The sequence below is a fragment of the Triticum dicoccoides genome, chromosome 2B, assembly GCF_002162155.2.
Source record: "Triticum dicoccoides isolate Atlit2015 ecotype Zavitan chromosome 2B, WEW_v2.0, whole genome shotgun sequence".
Taxonomy (NCBI): domain Eukaryota; kingdom Viridiplantae; phylum Streptophyta; class Magnoliopsida; order Poales; family Poaceae; genus Triticum; species Triticum dicoccoides.
Window position 1 is genome coordinate 685,771,635 of NC_041383.1, and position 18,986 is coordinate 685,790,620.

General features: G+C 44.1%; 1 protein-coding gene and 1 pseudogene across 1 annotated transcript; one reads left to right on the top strand and one right to left on the bottom strand.

Moving 5' to 3' along the window:
- The first annotated feature begins 13,374 nt into the window (after nt 1-13,374).
- On the top strand, nt 13,375-13,963 carry LOC119365612 (FCS-Like Zinc finger 1-like). Its single transcript, XM_037631256.1, has one exon. It carries the CDS (start codon nt 13,414-13,416, stop codon nt 13,702-13,704), a length of 291 nt encoding a protein of 96 aa, XP_037487153.1. The 5' UTR covers nt 13,375-13,413; the 3' UTR covers nt 13,705-13,963.
- Nucleotides 13,964-16,895: 2,932 nt separating this feature from the next.
- LOC119361148 lies at nt 16,896-17,839 on the bottom strand (annotated as a pseudogene).
- Between the last annotated feature and the right edge of the window lie 1,147 nt (nt 17,840-18,986).

Below are 18,986 nucleotides of genomic sequence, written 5' to 3' on the forward strand. Positions count from 1 at the left end.
ATACTTGGATCATATAACTATCCCTCAACATGCAACAAAGAGTCACTCCAAAGCCACTAATAGCGGAGAACAAACGAAGAGATTATGGTAGGGTACGAAACCACCTCAAAGTTATCCTTTCTGTTCTATCTATTCAAGAGTCCGTAGTAAAATAACATGAAGCTATTCTTTCCGTTCAATCTATCATAGAGTTCATACTAGAATAACACCTTAAGACACAAATCAACCAAAACCCTAATGTCACCTAGATACTCCATTGTCACCTCAAGTATCCGTGGGCATGATTATATGATATGCATCACACAATCTCAGATTCTTCTATTCAACCAACACAAAGTACTTCAAAGAGTGCCCCAAAGTTTCTACCGGAGAGTCAAGACGAAAACGTGTGCCAACCCCTATGCATATGTTCATGGGCGGAACCCGCAAGTTGATCACCAAAACATACATCAAGTGGATCACGTGAATATCCCATTGTCACCACAGATAAGCACGGCAAGACATACATCAAGTGTTCTCAAATCCTTAAAGACTCAACCCGATAAGCTAACTTCAAAGGGAAAACTCAATTCATCACAAGAGAGTAGAGGGGGGGAAACATCATAAGATCCAACTATAATAGCAAAGCTCGCGATACATCAAGATCGTGCCATAGAGAGAACACGAGAGAGAGAGAGAGAGAGAGAGAGAGAGAGAGAGAGAGAGAGAGAGAGATCAAACACATAGCTACTGGTACATACCCTCAGCCCCGAGGGTGAACTACTCCCTCCTCGTCATGGAGAGCGTCGGGATGATGAAGATGGCCACCTGCGATGGGTTCCCCCTCCGGCAGGGTGCCAGAACGGGCTCCCAAGAGGTTTTTGGTGTCTACAGAGGCTTGCGGCAGCGGAACTCCCGATCTATCTTTGTATTCGATGGTTTTAGGGTATATGGGAATATATAGGCGAAAGAAGTCGGTCGGGGGAGCCACGAGGGGCCCACGAGACAGGGGGCGCGCCCAGGGGGTGGGCACGCCCTCCTATCTCCTGGCCTCCTCGAAGCTTCCCTGGCTTGTACTCCAAGTCTCCCGGATCACGTTCGTTCCAAAAATCACGCTGCCGAAGGTTTCATTCCGTTTGGACTCCGTTTGATATTCATTTTCTTCAAAATACTGAAACAGGCAATAAAACAGCAATATGGGCTGGGCCTCTGGTTAATAGGTTAGTCCCAAAAGTAATATAAAAGTGTATAATAAAGCCCGTAATCATTCAAAACAGATAATAAAATAGCATGAATGCTTCACAAATTATAGATACGTTGGAGACGTATCACGCGGATATAGCCCCGTCGCGCGGCCGGGTACAGCCCCGTCGCGCGGGCGGCGGCTTTTTAAGTGATGGGACGATCCTACCCTTTTTAATGAAGGGATACGGAGCGATCTCAGCTGTTGTTGTATTTAGGGGGGTTGTACCGAAGAAGAAGTGATAAACTAATATATAAATTGTCCTGTTTCCCTGAATTTTATGCTTTTGCTATAATCTTTTGAGATTTTATTATTATGTGTTGACCAGTTTGATGCATCTGCTCTTGGCTTCCCACATGGTGATTGGGTGAATCTTAACATATTACTTACCATTCCCAACAAATTGTACCATTGTGATGTTTCTTTTTCTATTGAGGGAGATGCCAACTTATCCTAATAAGGTGCAATAGTTCCTCAAAGTATCAAACCTAAGGGTTCTTTTCCTCTGGGCTCCCGTGACCTAGGAGCACACAACGACCCATCTTCAGTGACTCCCAGACTAGGCACGTGCCCCCTCTTCTTCCTCTGTCGTTCCACCTCTGTCGTTCCGACGATGGGAGGGGGCTGGGACTTCAAGGCTTTGGTGGGGTTAGCAATAAATTTAAGTTTGTCTTTGATCGGCAGTGGCGATACGATATTGTCGTTCTCGGCGTGGAATAACGTCTCCCGCCTCGTCCTCATCGGAATGTGTGGAGGATTATGAGTCCCTAGCTCCGGTTCTTTGAGTCTCGCCTTTTTTCTGCAGGTTTGTTTGTATCACTGACGCCGTCTCGCAGAGTGAAGAATGTCACCGTGTATTTTGGCCCTTCGTCTCTAGTTCCAACTGATGATGGTTGGCCAGCCTCGCCCGGGACGAGGCGTGCAACTCCGTCTTGCCGGTTCAAGGGCGCTCTACATGCCATATTTGACGTTTTCTCTTCCGGAGTGGCGATTTGCCATTGCGAATTGTGGCCAATGGCATTTTCTAGTCTATATCGATGATTTCCGATCGTTGCTTCTATAGGCTCCTTGATTTCAAAAGTTTGCCCCGCTCAGACGGGGCCCAGATTTGGCAACAAGCTTTGCCCATGGCGTGCCGCTGATGTATGTGAGAGGAAAAAAGACTTGGGCTACTAAAGTAACGGGGCATCTTAGTGCTGATAATTAGGGTTCCAACACTATAACAAACAAACACAAGGAACATGTTGGACAAGCACAGAGGCACCAATAACTTGAATGTGTTTTTTCAATTTCTTTAAAGGTGTTTTTGTAAAGTCGTGTGCTACTAAATATAAGGCCGTTGGCCTTTTCACTTTTTTATATTATAAAATTAAGGATGAAGCCGATCTTCAAGCATAGTCTACACGGTAAGCACGATACAATCTTAACTTCGTTGCGTCGATAGAGGGTGCGACGATTGGTCTTTCTTATGTATCGACAATGCGCAGAACCACTTCCCATTGGCTTTGGCTTCACCGTTTGACGATTATTGCGCTCTTTTTCAGTGTGTTTGTGTTGTCAGCTGGCCCTCCAGATATAGTTTGGCGAGGTAGTGTGGGACATTGGTGGTTTTAGCTCGAGTTCGATGAAATTAATATATGGTTTAGTGTTCCTTCTAAAGTAGATCGTCTTTCTTTTTTAATAGAAACACAGTTGCCTTATGACAAGGTTCGTAAAATTGAGCGGATGGAATCCAATCCTTACTTACTGATAGTTGAATTAGTGCACTTTCAAGTAGGAGTGGGAGGGAATGACGAAGCTTGCCGTAGCCTTTTATACTAAACCATACATCACTGTCTTTCCGCTGATGACTTCCCCACACTGAAAACCATCATGTTTTTCCGTTGTCACTGTAATGTCAATTCAGTTGATGAGGAAGGCAAAGTTTGGGATTAAACAGCACCCACTCATTGTCATAGTACTCACAAGTTAACAACAACTATACCTTTGCTAAAGACAGGTTCGTACGTCACTACCAACCACTTGTGGAAAGCTAATCGATGCAAGCTTTGCAATGCGTGAGTCGAACAAGCTAAACGCCGAGCATAGAAAAATATCACAAGTTCACACGTCAGATTGGCTGAGCGTGTGCGTCCGTATGTTCTTTTTCTTTTGTATACGTCTCTCTCGCCACCCATTGCTGAGTCACAGCCACGAGGAGATGATGCGCCATGGCTGCTTGGCGCACTCGTTGGTGTTGACATACGACGAGCAATGATGTGCCGCGTCACCACCAAATAGCCCGTGCGTGACTCACCGAGTACGCAGCAAGAGATGTCGTGCACGTCCTCTCTTTTCTTGGGAAGCCTCCAATGCGTTGCTCGTACTACACACTCCGCAGCCAAGGTGAGCTGTTGTGGTCGGCGCTCGATCACCAGTCGACCGCGAATACTTCCAAGAGATCACCGTGCGTGCCAGCAAAAAAATTAAAATTTGTGTGTATTTTCATTCTACTCCCGGAGACAGAGAAAGATGTCGATCTTCTCCCCATGTTCGCGTACTCCGATGATTACGTCCGATGCATCAGTGTTACTACTCGAGGAAGCTGTAAAAACAAATTGCACGCAGATCTCGAGCAAAGCTGCCCCCCGGGACGAAGCCTGCCTACCTCGCCGGCAGAAAAGAACGGTGGACTGCGAGTGCGAGGTGAGTGCCAACGAAATCTTGAGTTGATCCCTTCAAACGCTCAACCGCAACTGCAATTGGCTGGCAGTATCTCTCGTTTTTATGTAGCAGCATCCTCCAGCCTGAAGTTTATGAGACTGCAAATGGCTGCACCCATTGCTTTCAGCTGCGGCAAGCTGGTGCACGCGCTTCAGTGGGGCACGGGCCGAGAGCGTATACAATATCTGCAAGTGTGTGCGCTGAGTCCACTCTTCACAAGTTGCTGCTGTCGCGTGCATGCACGCTCACACGGATGCACCACAGCTAAGGTTGCCTCCCGTATGATGATAACTTAAAGATGGGACCTCGAGATTTTGATTTTTTGTTCTTTTCTTTTCTTCATCCCTCGTGTGCAACATAACATAGAGCACACTGCACGATAGGCATTTATGTCTATTATTGTCGTGCGCTAACTATCATCACTAAGCGTATACACTAGTTTAAGCAAAGCTGCCTAATCTTCATCTTATTACTCACTCAAGTACAGCCGGAATATATTGGTGCCCAAATTTCCGACTAGATGCACGAAGTCTGCTGCAATGGTTATAGACGCGAATACTAAAAGGCTGCGCATGTCCCCTCAAAGAAAAAAAAGGCTGCGCATGTATCATGTTTTCGTATGATATGGTGCCAGTCTAGTAGAAGCTGACGGTTTACAAATTGGCTATAGAATAACGAGCTGTATACACTTGGTTTTTAAACCGAGTTGCATGACCCTTTTTTCACGATACAAAACGCTCCTCGAATTTAGTAACTTTTGTATAGGTAGTTGCTAATTGTAATTTTGAGAGTTTTCAACTACAGCTACTTTTCTACTATTCAGAAAATAGCACAGCGTGCATGGACCTTGAAGAGCGACGTCTCCTGGTCGACCTCGCCCGAAAATAGCAGGATTGCCCGTCGTTTTTATTGTAATATCAAAGTAAAGAAGACAAAGAAGAGACACAAATGATTCTTTTAGTCCATTGCAATGTGGAAGACCCACTTATATACAGCCTGAAGGGGTGTGTTGAGGAGACACCACTTCCCCAACAGACACCTCCTGGGAGGCATCCCTCCCATACAATTGATCACATATTTTATTTCTTAACACTCCCCCTTGGTCAATTCATCATCTGTATATTGCAATCCAAAAACTCGTCTTAAAAATCCTGTGAGAAAAATTTGAGGAGAAACATTATAATGATATGCCACCGAAAACTCCTTTAAAAACCCAGTGGAAAAAATATAAGGAGAAACCATATGACATATGTCTGCACTTGTATTTATATTGTCTCGTTAAAAACTTTATATGAGAAACCATCATGGAAAACTCATAAAGGGAAAAAGAGTACAATATGAGTGATCAGAAGATCACCAATGGGTTATAATTTGGGATTTTACTCCCCCTGAACCTTGCAAACCTCAAAGTTATCTCATACCCAATCCACGAACCTAGTTCTGGAATATAAACATAGGTAGAGATATAGTGAATATCACAATAATTTGTTTGCAAATTACCCTCTTATATTTCTATAACTCAAGAGGATAAATATAACCCGTAAGCAATACAAGTGACATTATCTTGGTAGATAATGATAATCTCCACATGATCTCACATGTGGCCAGTCATTCTATGAAGTCATCTACATTTTGTGATACTTCAAATAAAATAGAATGATCACTGGAAGGACACGTTTAAAGTCTATTCTGAAGACTTCCCTCAAAATACTCTTCTAGCAAACCCAGTCTTTGATATGGCATTGTGGGATCAGAAATTAGCCACTATCAATATATCAAACCATGGTCCCATCTTGATTTTCTGGATGGAATTGATCAAGACCCTTTGTGCCCTCGATATAGCCGAGGATATTCCTTACACAAACCTTATACCTTTCAGGGAATTTCACTATCAATAAATTGCCAAAAACTATAGTGTCAGGCCTGACATATTTTGCAAGATATATGAGTGCTTCGATGGTATTTAGATATGACAGTTCATGTTCACTATCACTTCACCATCTCCCCTATGTCACAAGGATTTGTATCCCATATTAGGTATAATATGACCATATGTGTCTTTGATATAATATATTCATATTGAACTTCTCCAATACTTCCGGATATAGGAAGACTGATATCTTAGGGGAATATGCTCAAGTCATAAACTTAGGATAATTTGGTTTAACTCAAATATCCGTCTTAACATGATTGTGTGTATTTCATGTCTTATAGACTTTGATGATAAAATCATTGACACCACAAAATAAGGTGATGTAAAATCCAATCCAGGATTTCTTCATGAATATACAACAACAATCATTAGTATGAGAGTAATCCTTGTCAAGGAATAACTCACTTAGTCGGTTGCACCACACAATTCTCCGACTACTTCAAGTCATAGAATGACTTAAGAAGTTCCACACATGCATGCTGCGATTTAAATTTGGATTCAGAATATTAAGTCATTCAATGACTTCAATATATACATTCAAACTAATTTACCCATGGGAATATGTAGACATTACATACATCAACCGCGTGGGTGGATCTGTACTGCCACTAACATTCAGTATCGAAACATAATTCCACTCATACCAAGAAGTTATGCTACATTGTAACCGGTGTCGGGTCTCTGCAAAAAACTCTTGTGCTAAAAGCCTTGCTTTCTCACGACCTCATTTATTTTTGTTTCAAAACGAAAATTTACTTCTCTTCCCTCTAGAAGATACTTATGAGGAGCAGGTTTTACAATGGTAAATACCTCTCATTTGATGAGAGAGCGCCACTCGTCCTTAATTGCTTCCTTTCATTTGAACCAATATAAGTGCAACAACACTCTCCATGGATTTGGTTCAGGGCCCAAAAGGATTCTAGCATTCTCACAAAGAATTTTATGTCGACATATTTAGACTTTCTCATATATGATTCTCATGAATCAATATCATTGTGGAATTCTTATTACGCCTCTTAACTCCTTGTGATTTCCCACAACAATGGAGTCGAGGTGTTTCGATGTCCCAACACATAAAAATGTGTGCACATATGTGTTGGACTTTGGATGCCGCGCATCCCTCGGGTGTCATCCAACCCAAGGTTGAATCATATTTACTGATCGAGGGGTCAATCTCCTCTGTTTTCGCAAAAACATATGAGAACTTAATCTCATGCGACAAGAATTCTCCCCCTCTTGCTCTCATCTAGGGAGACGAGTGGTTTATTAGGTACCTCCACTTATTATAGTACTTGACCATAGTGACACCTTTGTCATCACTAAATATACTTGGCAGATTATTTGCAATATGCTGCAAATTTTTCATAACTTGAACCTGCATTTTAGATTCTTAAGTACGTGGACAAAATGTCTATGACATTTCTTATCCATTTCCTGGCATTCTTTGTGGTACTCATCTCCCCCTAATGCCAGAAAATGTTCTTATTGCAAAAGCAATCAGTGTATAGGCTGCAAATAACTCCCTTGTAAGGGTTAAGGTATTCGGCGGATTAACGAACATACCACAATTATTCCTCACATAGATCCCAACCATATGTGAAGGTTCATGATGTACGCTAGGGTGGTGATATCGGTGTACAACCGAATTACCGCATATGGGAAATATTTCACTTATTTCCACGTACAAACTGCAAGGGGGTGCAGTATCATTTGATCTCATTTAGATCAAATATGCGGAGTGTGAGACCGCATGTTACCATCAACAAAATGTTGGTAAATCATAATTCTGCAACATTGGCTATGCAATATTGAATCTCTTTAATAAGAGAGCAATTCAAACCATTCTGTTTATGTACCATATACTGAATATAACCATTGAATGTCCGTGAATCAACTTCAACAACATTTCCATTCCAATTTATTTATCCCACGTTAGGATAATTTTCTCTAAATTCGTCAATCTGAGCACTTAATTCAGTAAATGCATGGTTATGTGTGGATATACACACCTAAGACCATCTTCTAGATGCGTCTATGAACACCATGAAGTACCAAGATAACCCAGATAATGGTTGAGTAATCCAAACATATTCTTGCATTCAATCAAGAATATTGGCTGGCTAATTTCATATTTTAAGGTGAGAGTGCCTTAAAATTAATTCCCCAATGTCACATGTAGTGCATAAAACAATCTGATGATTGTTGGGAATATTGCAACTTGTCAAGTTGTGGCCAACAGAATTGTCAATAATTTCTCTAATCATCCAATACCATGATGATAAAGGAGAAAAAATTATTATGTATGCAACAAGATTGAGTATGAACCGACTCATATACTCAATTATCTCAACTATCATGTCCGAGGGACAAGATGTTGTAATTTATACTATATGTAGTAGTACAATTATAGGCTAATGATATTTAGGGATAACTAGGAGACTACACGAGATCTCCAAAATATCTTGGGAATATCATTCCACAAGCATATCAACAATGTAGAGGAGTATTCTCCTTTACCATGCGAGTATATTTTCTGGTTGTTTTCCTTTTGAAGTAGAACTTCAAACTTATCCCATTAAGAACATTTGTCTCCAGTGAGACGGTGGTATGATTCAACCCAATACTTGATCAATTGGTAATCATTAGTACGAGTTTCCGTAAAACCACCATTTTGACAAACTTGAAAGTTGTCATTATGATCATTTAAATTAAATGATCCATTCCCTTTGAGATTTACACTTAATTTCTGCTTGTCTTTTTTTTCATTTTACATTCTACTCCTCGTGGTTGTCTAACCACTATTGCTTAGTACTAAGAATACTAGCATGAATTTCAGGCATTGCAACCTGAAACAAAGATGATATTTTTGTTTACCATCCCAGGAGAACGTAAAGTGCAGTAAGGACTTATAGTCAGATATGTATCTGAAACCGCCTTATCACATAATCTCAACATAGTGTTGATTTATAGACAACAGAATTATAAGGCTCAATGGACTCAAAGTCCTGACAACGAATGAATAATCATTCATGTGATGCTTATAACAATATATCTCGCCTCAATGAAGGCTCAAAGGAAAAATGGATATTCATCATCCATTACATACTCAGTTTGAGAACCGAGCCATTGCGATGGCACATAAATGCAAATATGCATATTCTTAGATAGCCATGACATTTTTCTGCAGGTGGAGTTTCTGTGGAAACAAGGCTCCAGGTCCACAAATTTTTTAATGTCCATAACCCATCTTAAATAGTTACTCCCACCAAATGTCATCTCATCGCATTTCCTTTCCAAAAAGGTCAGCCATATGTTGCATGAAATTCGCATGCATTAATTTACCTTCAGTAAATTAAGTAGGATGAAAATGCTATGGCTAAGCATAATCATGGTGATGGTGATTCTTAGTGACCGATAGGGCAAACCTTCCAGAAGAACACCACAGTATGGTGTGGATCTTCCAAGTAAAGTTAGTCACTTCAAAAGGGACAAACCTTTAATTTCCTTAAAACACATAGAGGTAGTCGACCACCTAGTGGTGCCTCACTCTTATGGATAATTCACATTGATCATAGCCTGCACAACCTTATGTTATCTATAACACATGAAGGTAATCACCATAAAATGGCGTAAACCTCTCAGTTATGCATAAAGTTAATTCATAGCTATGATGACGTCTCATAAGGTGTGTATGCATGCAAGGTAATCACCACAATATGCAAGTGTTTTGCATAATTCTCTTCATAGCATAATATGTAGCATAGTAGCCACTAATGCCTTGGAATCCTCTCCCGAGGGAGTATGTGACACTTTAGTCACAACAAATGACAAATCCTATGAAATTGACAAATATTTGGAAAAACATTATGAAGGTAGGCACCAAGGTGTAGGCCTTATAATGGCTATGTCATAAGTTTTATGCCTTCATTTTTTTTTTGCTTTGAACACATGGAGATAATCACTACTAAGTAGTGTCGACCTCACTCTTATGGAGCTTCTCACAACCTTGTGTTAATTAAAAGCACATTGAAGATAGTCATCACATGGTGATGTAGACCTCACAGTTGTGAACGAAATTAATTCTGTTGCCATAATGCAGAGTTGTGTGAAAAATTGAAGGTAGTCATTATGTCGGAATGACATAATATAGACCTCACAATAACATTGGATAACTTGCAATTAAGCAGTAGGTACCATTTGTCGATTCCTTGTGACAAATGTAAATTTGACATAGTCAGGCAGTGGCATACACTTCACTACCTCATGTTTCCAAACTTGCAAGCAAATTCCATATTCTATGCGAATAATGAAATCAACATATTGCTTTGCAACAGTATTACTCATGTAATACAAATCAATGCAGAAGTATAAACATACTTGTGCAACACATATGAGGACTTGGAGCCTCAAATGGTCATTTTACATAACATAAAATTATGCATAATCACTATTATGCAATTCAGCAAGACCTGATGGTCTATCATGTATACTTGCTCTAAAGCCTGGGGCATAAAACGCAAATAACAATAACCTTACGGTTAAAGTGTTGAAAATAGAAAGCCCAATGGCTTTGATAAAGTCCAACGAGCCTGATCGCTCTACTGTAATTTTAAATAAGCCGTAGGGCTAAACCGCAAGCCTCAATAAGCTTAGGTCTCAATTTAAAAATACAGGGACTTGTTCAGGATTATCAAATAATTCAGAGGCTGATTTGCAAAATTGCCAAAGAGATAGGATTTCTCATCCTTCTCCTGTGGTCCAGTTCCCGACGAGTAGCCATAGATCGCTGTGCACATCGCCAACTCCACCATCAAACTAGCATCTTGTGCCAGATGGAATCGCTCTTCTGCGACTTTCAGCAAGTCCATGGTCTCGGCGGTCAGCGCCGGCAGGCCGAAGGCCGTCGCCGATGCAAACCGCGTCCCCGTAGTAGTGGAGCAGCCATGAATCGTGCGATTCCATCCATAGTGATGACGGCTGTTTTATTGGGTATGTAGCGGTCATTCGTTAATGATCCCTGATTCAGGGAAACACAGTTAGTCATAGGATCATGCTAATCACAAACAGAAAAATCAATTAGCTTTCTCCTGGATCAGTTTCTTGTGCGGATGCCTGCATGGGTATGCATGCTCGTCTTTTCGGCACAGTGCATAGCCGCCGTGATGCCATGCTTCGCATCAGGGTGCCGCGCCCGCGTCGCCTTGGCGATCCAGCCGCGCCACTGCGTTGTCAAGCAGCCGTGCACGCTGCCTCACGGCCGCAGGGGTTTCGCCTAGCGCCGGCCGTATAGGCAGCCGCCGTCTCCGTTTTCTGTGCCACGCAGTGGATCGGCCTGGCAGAGCATCGCCGTGAACCGCACGCGGCAGTCAGTCGGCTCATCGTTTGAGAGGGCCAACTGCTCTATTGGTAGAGACAATTGCTGATAACGTATTGTAATATCAAATTAAAGAAGACAAAGAAGAGACACAAATGATTCTCTTAGTCCATTGCAATGTGGGAGACCCATTTATATACAGCCTGAAGGGGTGTGTTGGGGAGACACTTCTTCCCTAACAAACACCTCCTGGGAGGCATCTCTCCCATACAATTGATCACATATTTTATTTCTTAACAGTTTTCCTCTCGGTGGACGGGTGCAGCCGCCTACCACCGCCCGGGACGGCCGTCCGACGCACGATATTTGCCCGACGTGTGGGCGCACCGGACCACAGTATTCCAACGGCCTTGCCCTGCCCGTTCCCATACACCATGGGCGAGTTTGGTTGCCTGGATCGAGCCCAATCAGGCCCGCGCGGTGCAGCATTTTTTGAACCCCAGTTGTTTGGTTGCTTACATACACTGTTTAGCCCGCATAGCACGGTTCTTAAAACACCCCTGGGCCTGCCCCGTTGTGAACGGCCGAATCGGCAGTTTTCCGAGAGCCAAGCTGAGCGATGCTTAGAGGCGCAAGTGGGTGGCTCTCTGGAGACGCGTGTCTGGAGTTAATCCCTCTCTCTCTCTCCCTAATCCTCAATCCCCTCTCTCCCCCTCTGCTCCAATCGATCCCGTTGGTCGCGGCGCCACCCTTGTCCGCAGAGTCGTCGGCGTTGTCGATCAAGAAGCGCCGGTGTGCCCGTCGGCCACCAATGAGTGCCTAAGTCATGTGCCTCAGTCCTGCGGCGGCCGACGTGGAGGCGGGTGGCGGCAGCCCAGGCGGCGACGACGTCAACTACGTAGCGCGCGCGGGATCTGCTCCGGCAAAAGCACTGTGGTCTCCCTCATCGAGCGGTTCTATGAGCCGCTCTCGGGCTCGGTCCTCCTCGACATGCACGACATCAAGGGCCTAGACGCCAAGTGGCTGCGCGAGCAGATCGGGCTCGTCAACCAGGAAACGGCGCTGTTCGCGACGAGCATCCGGGAGAACATTCTCTACGGCAAGAGCGACGCTACCGCGGACGAGATCAACCTCGCGGCGAAGCTATCGGAGGCCATCACCTTCATCAACAACCTCCCCCAAGCGGTATGAGACGCAGGTCGGTGAGCACGCCCTGGCGTTCGCGGCAGGCGCCGCGCTGCCGCTTCTGAGCGGCGGGTTCGTGCGGACGTAGGCGGGCAGGGTGGCGTCCGTGTGCCCGTCGATCGCCGGTGAGTGCCTCAGCCGCGTGCCTCAGCACCGCCCGACGGCGAACACTGGCTTCCCGGTAGTCTTCTCGTAGTGCTTGATGTACCTCTTCTCGATGTCGGCGAACGAGTTGACGACCAGACGGCCGTGGCACGCCCGATGTCGAACATGCGGTTCAAGAACTCCCGTGAGTCCGTGCCGGGGAGCGTCGCCTCGGCGAGCCTCAACCTGGTGAGCCGTACCGTGTCGTGGAGGCCCGACACGAGGAACGGCTCCATGGGCGACGCGACTCTCTCCTACGGGGTGTGGAGGAGCAGGGACCGCTGCAGGAAGAGCGTGAAGCAGCCCATGCCGATGAACGCGTACCGCGAGATGCCGAGCTCGGCGACGGCGGTGGCGGCCCACGGTAGGACACCATCGAACACGACGGCGTCAGTGGGGTGGCGCCGCAGGAGGTCGGCAAAGAGCGGCGCGAGGAGGTCGATGGCGGCGGCGAACGGGCTCCGTGGGCGACGCGAGGAGCAGAGGAAGCTCCGGCGCACTCAATGTGTTCGACGAAATGAGAAGCCAAACCTGGTGGTTGTTTAGTTTTGTTGTTAACTTCTAATCATATGCATGTATGCAACCAAGCGTCAGGTGAAAATTGCATCTCGATGATAAGACCCCTAATGCAGGCAACTAATCAACTGGTTATCTCCGTTTTTGGCTCTGTTTTTGCTTATTCAGGCCCTGCTCAGCGTGGCTCGTTTTTTCCCTCCGAGCCGGGTCCGGCCGCGAAAGCAACCAAACACGCACCATATGTACCTGAGCCTTTCACTCTTTTCTCCATCCAACTCGCTCCCTCCCATCTTCCTCCCTCTCCCCGCAGCATCAAAAGCAGCGAGCAAGCAAGCGCACCACGAAGATAATCTCTGATCAGCAATTTTTCTCGAAAGCCACCTACACACACGTACCATGGCGGCATCAGCGGCCTGCTCCTTCTTCCTCGACGCCGAGCTGCTCGCCGAGCAAGGCATGTCGGCGATGGACGCGTGCGCGCTCTGCGACAAGCCGCTGGCGCGCGACAGCGACGTCTTCATGTATAGAGGGGACACGCCCTACTGCAGCGAGGTGTGCCGCCAGGAGGAGATGCAGCTCGACGCCGTCTGCGCCAGGCAGGCCGCGCGGAGGCTGCAGCGGTTCTCGGCGGAAACGGAATCCCACCGTGGGCAGCGGCAGTCCAGGAAGGTGTCGGTCGCGAGCTAACTGGCCAGCCTGAAGAACCATCGATGTCTCCGGCTCTCCGGCCGATGCTCTAACCTGGACCGGTGGAGGCACGAGATGCAGCTTGGCGTCGCCTGCGGAAGGCAAGGCAGGGCAGCACCATCAGGCGGCACGAAGCATGGCAAGCTAATTATGCGACGCCAAGAACCTGGATCATTGTGATTTTTCTTCTTTTGAAATGTATGTCAAACTTACCCAATTTGGGTGCAATAATTCATCACAATTCCAATTTTAAGAATCAGAACGATCTTGTCATGCCTAAGCTAAAAATCAAACATTTTCACGGCGATTTATCTTTCTTGATGGGTCGACAATGCCTAGAAACGCTTCACATCGGATCTTGCTTCTCCATCCGACCTGGGTTGTCAGTCCCGCCTTCCTCACCCATCAGTGTGAGTGCGTGGGTGGTTTTAGCTCAAGTTTACTAAAACAAGCAAATTTTGTTAAGTTTTAAGGTTCGATTTTGTTGCTATTTTCCTCATAAACTGGATCGACTCGCTTCCTCCAATGGAAATTATAAAAATGGTTGCCCGCCAACGAGGCTCCTATAAATTAGATCTGAAGCGATGAAGTCCAACCCCGATCTACTCGCAGTTGAGTTAGTGCACTTTGAGGCATAGCAAGTGAAAGGAAATGACGAAGTTTGTCATCGCCTATTCAACTAAAACATATATCTGTACCACTCTAATATTAACTCAGTGGAAAATGAAGGCAACATTTCGGTTTAGACACCACCCACTGGAGCCAAGTTTCCATGCAGGAAAGTAATGAACATCCAACATGGCACACTTAGGTTGTCATGTCCAGATTTACCGCGGGCGTATAGTTGCGATGTGGGTATGAGATTGCCTAAGTTTTCCCAGTTGGGGATTTTAGTGGTCCGCTCTCTTGAAAATTCATACGTGAACTGTGGAGACGGATGCTCTTGTCTCCAAATATGACTCTCGGTGGTTGGACTGTCTGCTTTGTGTTCAGAGGATTTCAGTTTGCATTGTGTGCACTTACATCATCTTTGTTGGTCAGCATTTATTTTTGTGACTATGAACCGTAGGGCAAAAACCTCACAACCTTGCAACTTTATTTAATGTAGAGCATGGAACCGTACATCATATACAACTTCATATCAGGAAAAAGGAATAAGAGCAAGAACTACAATGCAACTGACGCTTTAAGGTGGAAGGTAAGAAACTCATTTCAACAAATTATCCCTGGACCTAGACTTAATTCTATGCACCAACATGGTTGTGTCATGCACAAATCCCCTCTTCCACTTATAGAAAGCGGGCCTATCTTTTCTGAAGATTTTTTGCATTCCTAGCGATCCAGATATTCCAGCAAGATAGGAAAACCACTTCAGCAAAGAAATGTTTTTGAAGAACATGCAATATCTGCTGCCGGGCGCATATGCACTTTTGGATGAACAGTAAAATGCTAAACAATACTAATATAGATTTAAAAAATATGGTTCTTTTTACAACACACATCTAGGAATGTTCTACTCCCACGCAAATTTTCATGAAGAAATAACATTCCAGGTGCACAGAACAAAAAAAAAACAGTAGTATGAAAAGGTGATTTTTTAAGCATTTTGGGCTGCTTGTTTTGTTTTTTACTGAAAATTCTGTGAATGTGATCTGTTCAAGAAAAATTGTACATAGGAAGAACACTCAAGAATATTTGTCTATAATTTTTTTGTAATTTTTTTGCCACTTTTCAGAACTTACTGTTCGAACAGGTGCAAGTGCATTTGCACCTAGGACCAGAAGAGCACTTTTGTTGTCGAAATCCTTCCTAGCCTGAGTAGCAATAGTCCTCATATTATCTTCTGACTGCCAATCCACCTGCAAGTAGTTCCAGACTCTAATACTAAAATTAAATTGAAAGAATAAATGGTCTCTATCTACCCTAGAGCCAGAGCAACACATCACATAGGTAGTTGTAATTGCTCGATGTGGATCATCATTGCTCTTTTCTTTGCACGTCAAAGCATTCCATCGGCCATGTATAACTTTATTTTTACTGGTGTGGTACTTTCTATGTTCCGCTAATGCTAGTTGTGTACATTCTAGTCGTGCAGAGGTCGGGTGTGTGCTCATCGTATTTTGTATCTTATTGATACTACACGGAATACATCCTTGTATACTTCCCTTGCCATAACCAAAAAAAGTGGATTTCTAGCCTATTGGGGGAATATCAGGTGCTACCACACATTAGGTGCTATCATGCTATCACTTTTCCACAAACACATTTAAATGTTTTAAATAATTCCAAAAAAATATGAGTGTTCACAAGACATGTCTCTACAAATTGTGAACATTTCAAATCAAGACTTAAAACACAAAAGAAGAAATGGAAAAAATCAGCATAAATAGTGTCACAAAAGCAAAAGTCAAAATGTCAGTATACATTTGTTTGTGTTTTGACCGTTGGATCTCACATCCACGGTTGCGCTCGCCGAGCGGAGCTTAGCAACTCCCATAGCAACAGATATTTCTCCCTAGCCTCCTTAGTGTCCCTTATACTAGTAAAATTAAATATTGTGAACTTTGTTACAACAAAACAAATTCTTGTTAACAAAATGAGATTTATCATTCCACGTGTTGTGCTTGAATTTGATTATGCTCATGCTCTAAAGGAAAGGACTCTTATTTCCATCCTTCCCGCTTTCATCTACAGAGATTACTCACACGTCACAGAAAACTATACCTTGCCAAATTTAGCAATCACATGAGAATAAAAACGAAGCAAGATTTGCAGTATGTGAGGTGAGTAAGCAAATGGCCAGGGCGGAGAAAAATATCACTCATTCACACGTCAGATTGGCTGATATTTTATTTTATGATGGCCAAGTTTATCAAAATCACATTGTCTTCATTCAAGTTTGAAAAAATTGTTGTAAGACGACGAGGAAGGCCCCAATCGCTTGTTGAGTCTTGTGGTGCTCTGGCGCACTAATGGCCTGCAAAACACACATGATCGTTGCGTAAAATTGGTGTAAGTATCCAATTAATTATCATTCCTAACAAGGAGAGAAGGTGAGCATTAATCTGTAACTTCAATCTAACAAGGCATTTCTGAGTTTCTTCCATCCATAGTACTTGTATATGATGGGTAACTACAACTCATCACACCTCGGGACCCTGTCATGGTAAACTGACTCATCAGCTGATCGATCAAGACGCGAGCAGTCCATATGTGAACCCGATGCTCGTGGCCGGTAGCAACATATTGTTGTCGATGAACTGCACCGTGGTGAAGTTCCTGGCCTTGGCCTGGCTCATATTCATGTGGTAACCCGGCCACCTCAACCTGCCGCCGACCCCCGCGCTGGAGCCTATGTTCATGTACTCCCTGTAGTAGAGCGTGCTGAGCGTGGTCTGGTTTTTGTCCCACGCGAGCCACCCCTCGGGTCGCACCAAGCCGCCGATGTAAGACTCCACCCCCATGAACACCACCCACGAGGATGCCTTCCATTGCCGGCTCAGGAAGGTTTGTGTCACAGCGGCTTTGACGGTCTGGTTAGCCTGCGCATGTAGGAGGTCGTCCTGCACGGAGATGTTGCAAAACTATAAGGAGAAGCCGTTGAAGCGTCCCTGCGCCATGATGGTGTTCTTCTGGCCCGGGAGCGAGGCGCGGGCCAGGAGGACGCAATCCTGAAAGACTGTTGTGGCGTCTCCGAAGACAAAGTTGACGGTGTCGGTGACGCGGCAATCACGCTAGAACTGGTTATATGATTATAATGTACTCAACTACAAATAACTCTTGAATAAATACAATGTGGAAGTGTGTCGGGGAGGGGGGGGCATATGCCCCCTGTCCATGTTGGTTTTTATTCTATAAATCGTTTTTTTTGTCCATGTTGGTTTTTGTTCTATAAATGTAAGCCTAATTATATGATGATGCCGCTGCTGCTTGGTTGCGATGAGAAGGCTGACGACCTGGCGTGCTACACTACTACCTGGCTACCTGGCGTTGTTTACATTTTAACATGAGCTGCTACACTACTACTTGCAGCTGCTAGCTTGTTGGCACCTGAACCTTGTATTTGTGCTCCTGAACTTTGTATTTTTGCTGCTATTTTATGCACCTGAACCTTGTATTTGTGCTTCTGAACCATGTATTTGTGCTCCTGAACCTTGTATTTGTGCTGCTATTTATACACCTGAACCTTGTATTTGTGCTTCTGAACCATGTATTTGTGCTCCTGAAGACCTGAACCATGTATTTGTGATGCTATTTGTGCTCCTGAACCCCCTAAGCTACTGTGATTTCTATTTGTTCTACTATATATTCTCTTTGATGGTTAGGAACTGAAGCTATCTGTGCATTTTTACCACCGTGTGAGCCAGTCTGTGACATACTCCCTCCGTCCTTTGAAGAGTGTACTTCCAACTTTGTTGGAAAGTCAAACCTTTTTATGTTTGACCGTATTTATACAATAATGCATCAACATTTATGCCATCAAATTAGTAGCATTAGATTCATGATAAAATATATTTTCATCATATACCTATTTGGTTTCATAAACATTGATATATTTTGGCACAAACTCGATCAAACATTGAGATAGTTTGACCCTCCAACAAAGTTGGAAGTACACTCTTTAAAGGACGGAGGGAGTATGAATTTTTGCCAGTATTCTCTATTGCGCACAGTACGGCAACTCGATGGGTAACCCATCGGGTTCGGGCATGGGTCTGCTCCAACGCCCATGGGTTGGGTCATGGGTAGACCCATTTAGTTATCGGGCATGGGTTTGGTAGACCTCGACCCAGGCAAACCTGACCCGACTACCAGGTTGAGTCGGTGCCATAGCGGTACTATTTAGCTGTTGCGGTGAGTGAGTGGCCCAATGTAGCTTGGCGAAGGAAGGTCTGCCGATGGATGGTATATATGAGCTCGGTGTGTATATATAGACCGATGGGTGTTTAAATGTTGTATGCTTTGTTACAACGATACAACATTTTGACAACTACATAAATTTTACCATTTCACGTGTTGTGCTTAAATTTGACTATGCCCGTGCTTTAAAGGAAAGCACTCTTACTTTATCCTTCCTGGTTTCATCTATAGAGATTACTAGCAGTTCATAACAACTGTATGTTGCCAAATTTAAGTAGTCCCTCCTGTCCTTTTACTTTGTGTATTACTCCCTCCGTCCCAAAATAAGTGTCTCTACTTTGTACTAACTTTAGTACAAAATTATACTAAGGTTAACACACTTATTTTGAGACGGAGGAAGTAGGTTTTAATCAAGTCAAATT

Bases quoted from the DNA above. Each gene is read 5' to 3' on its own strand.
- LOC119365612 (XM_037631256.1), top strand. From the start codon at position 13,414: ATGGCGGCATCAGCGGCCTGCTCCTTCTTCCTCGACGCCGAGCTGCTC.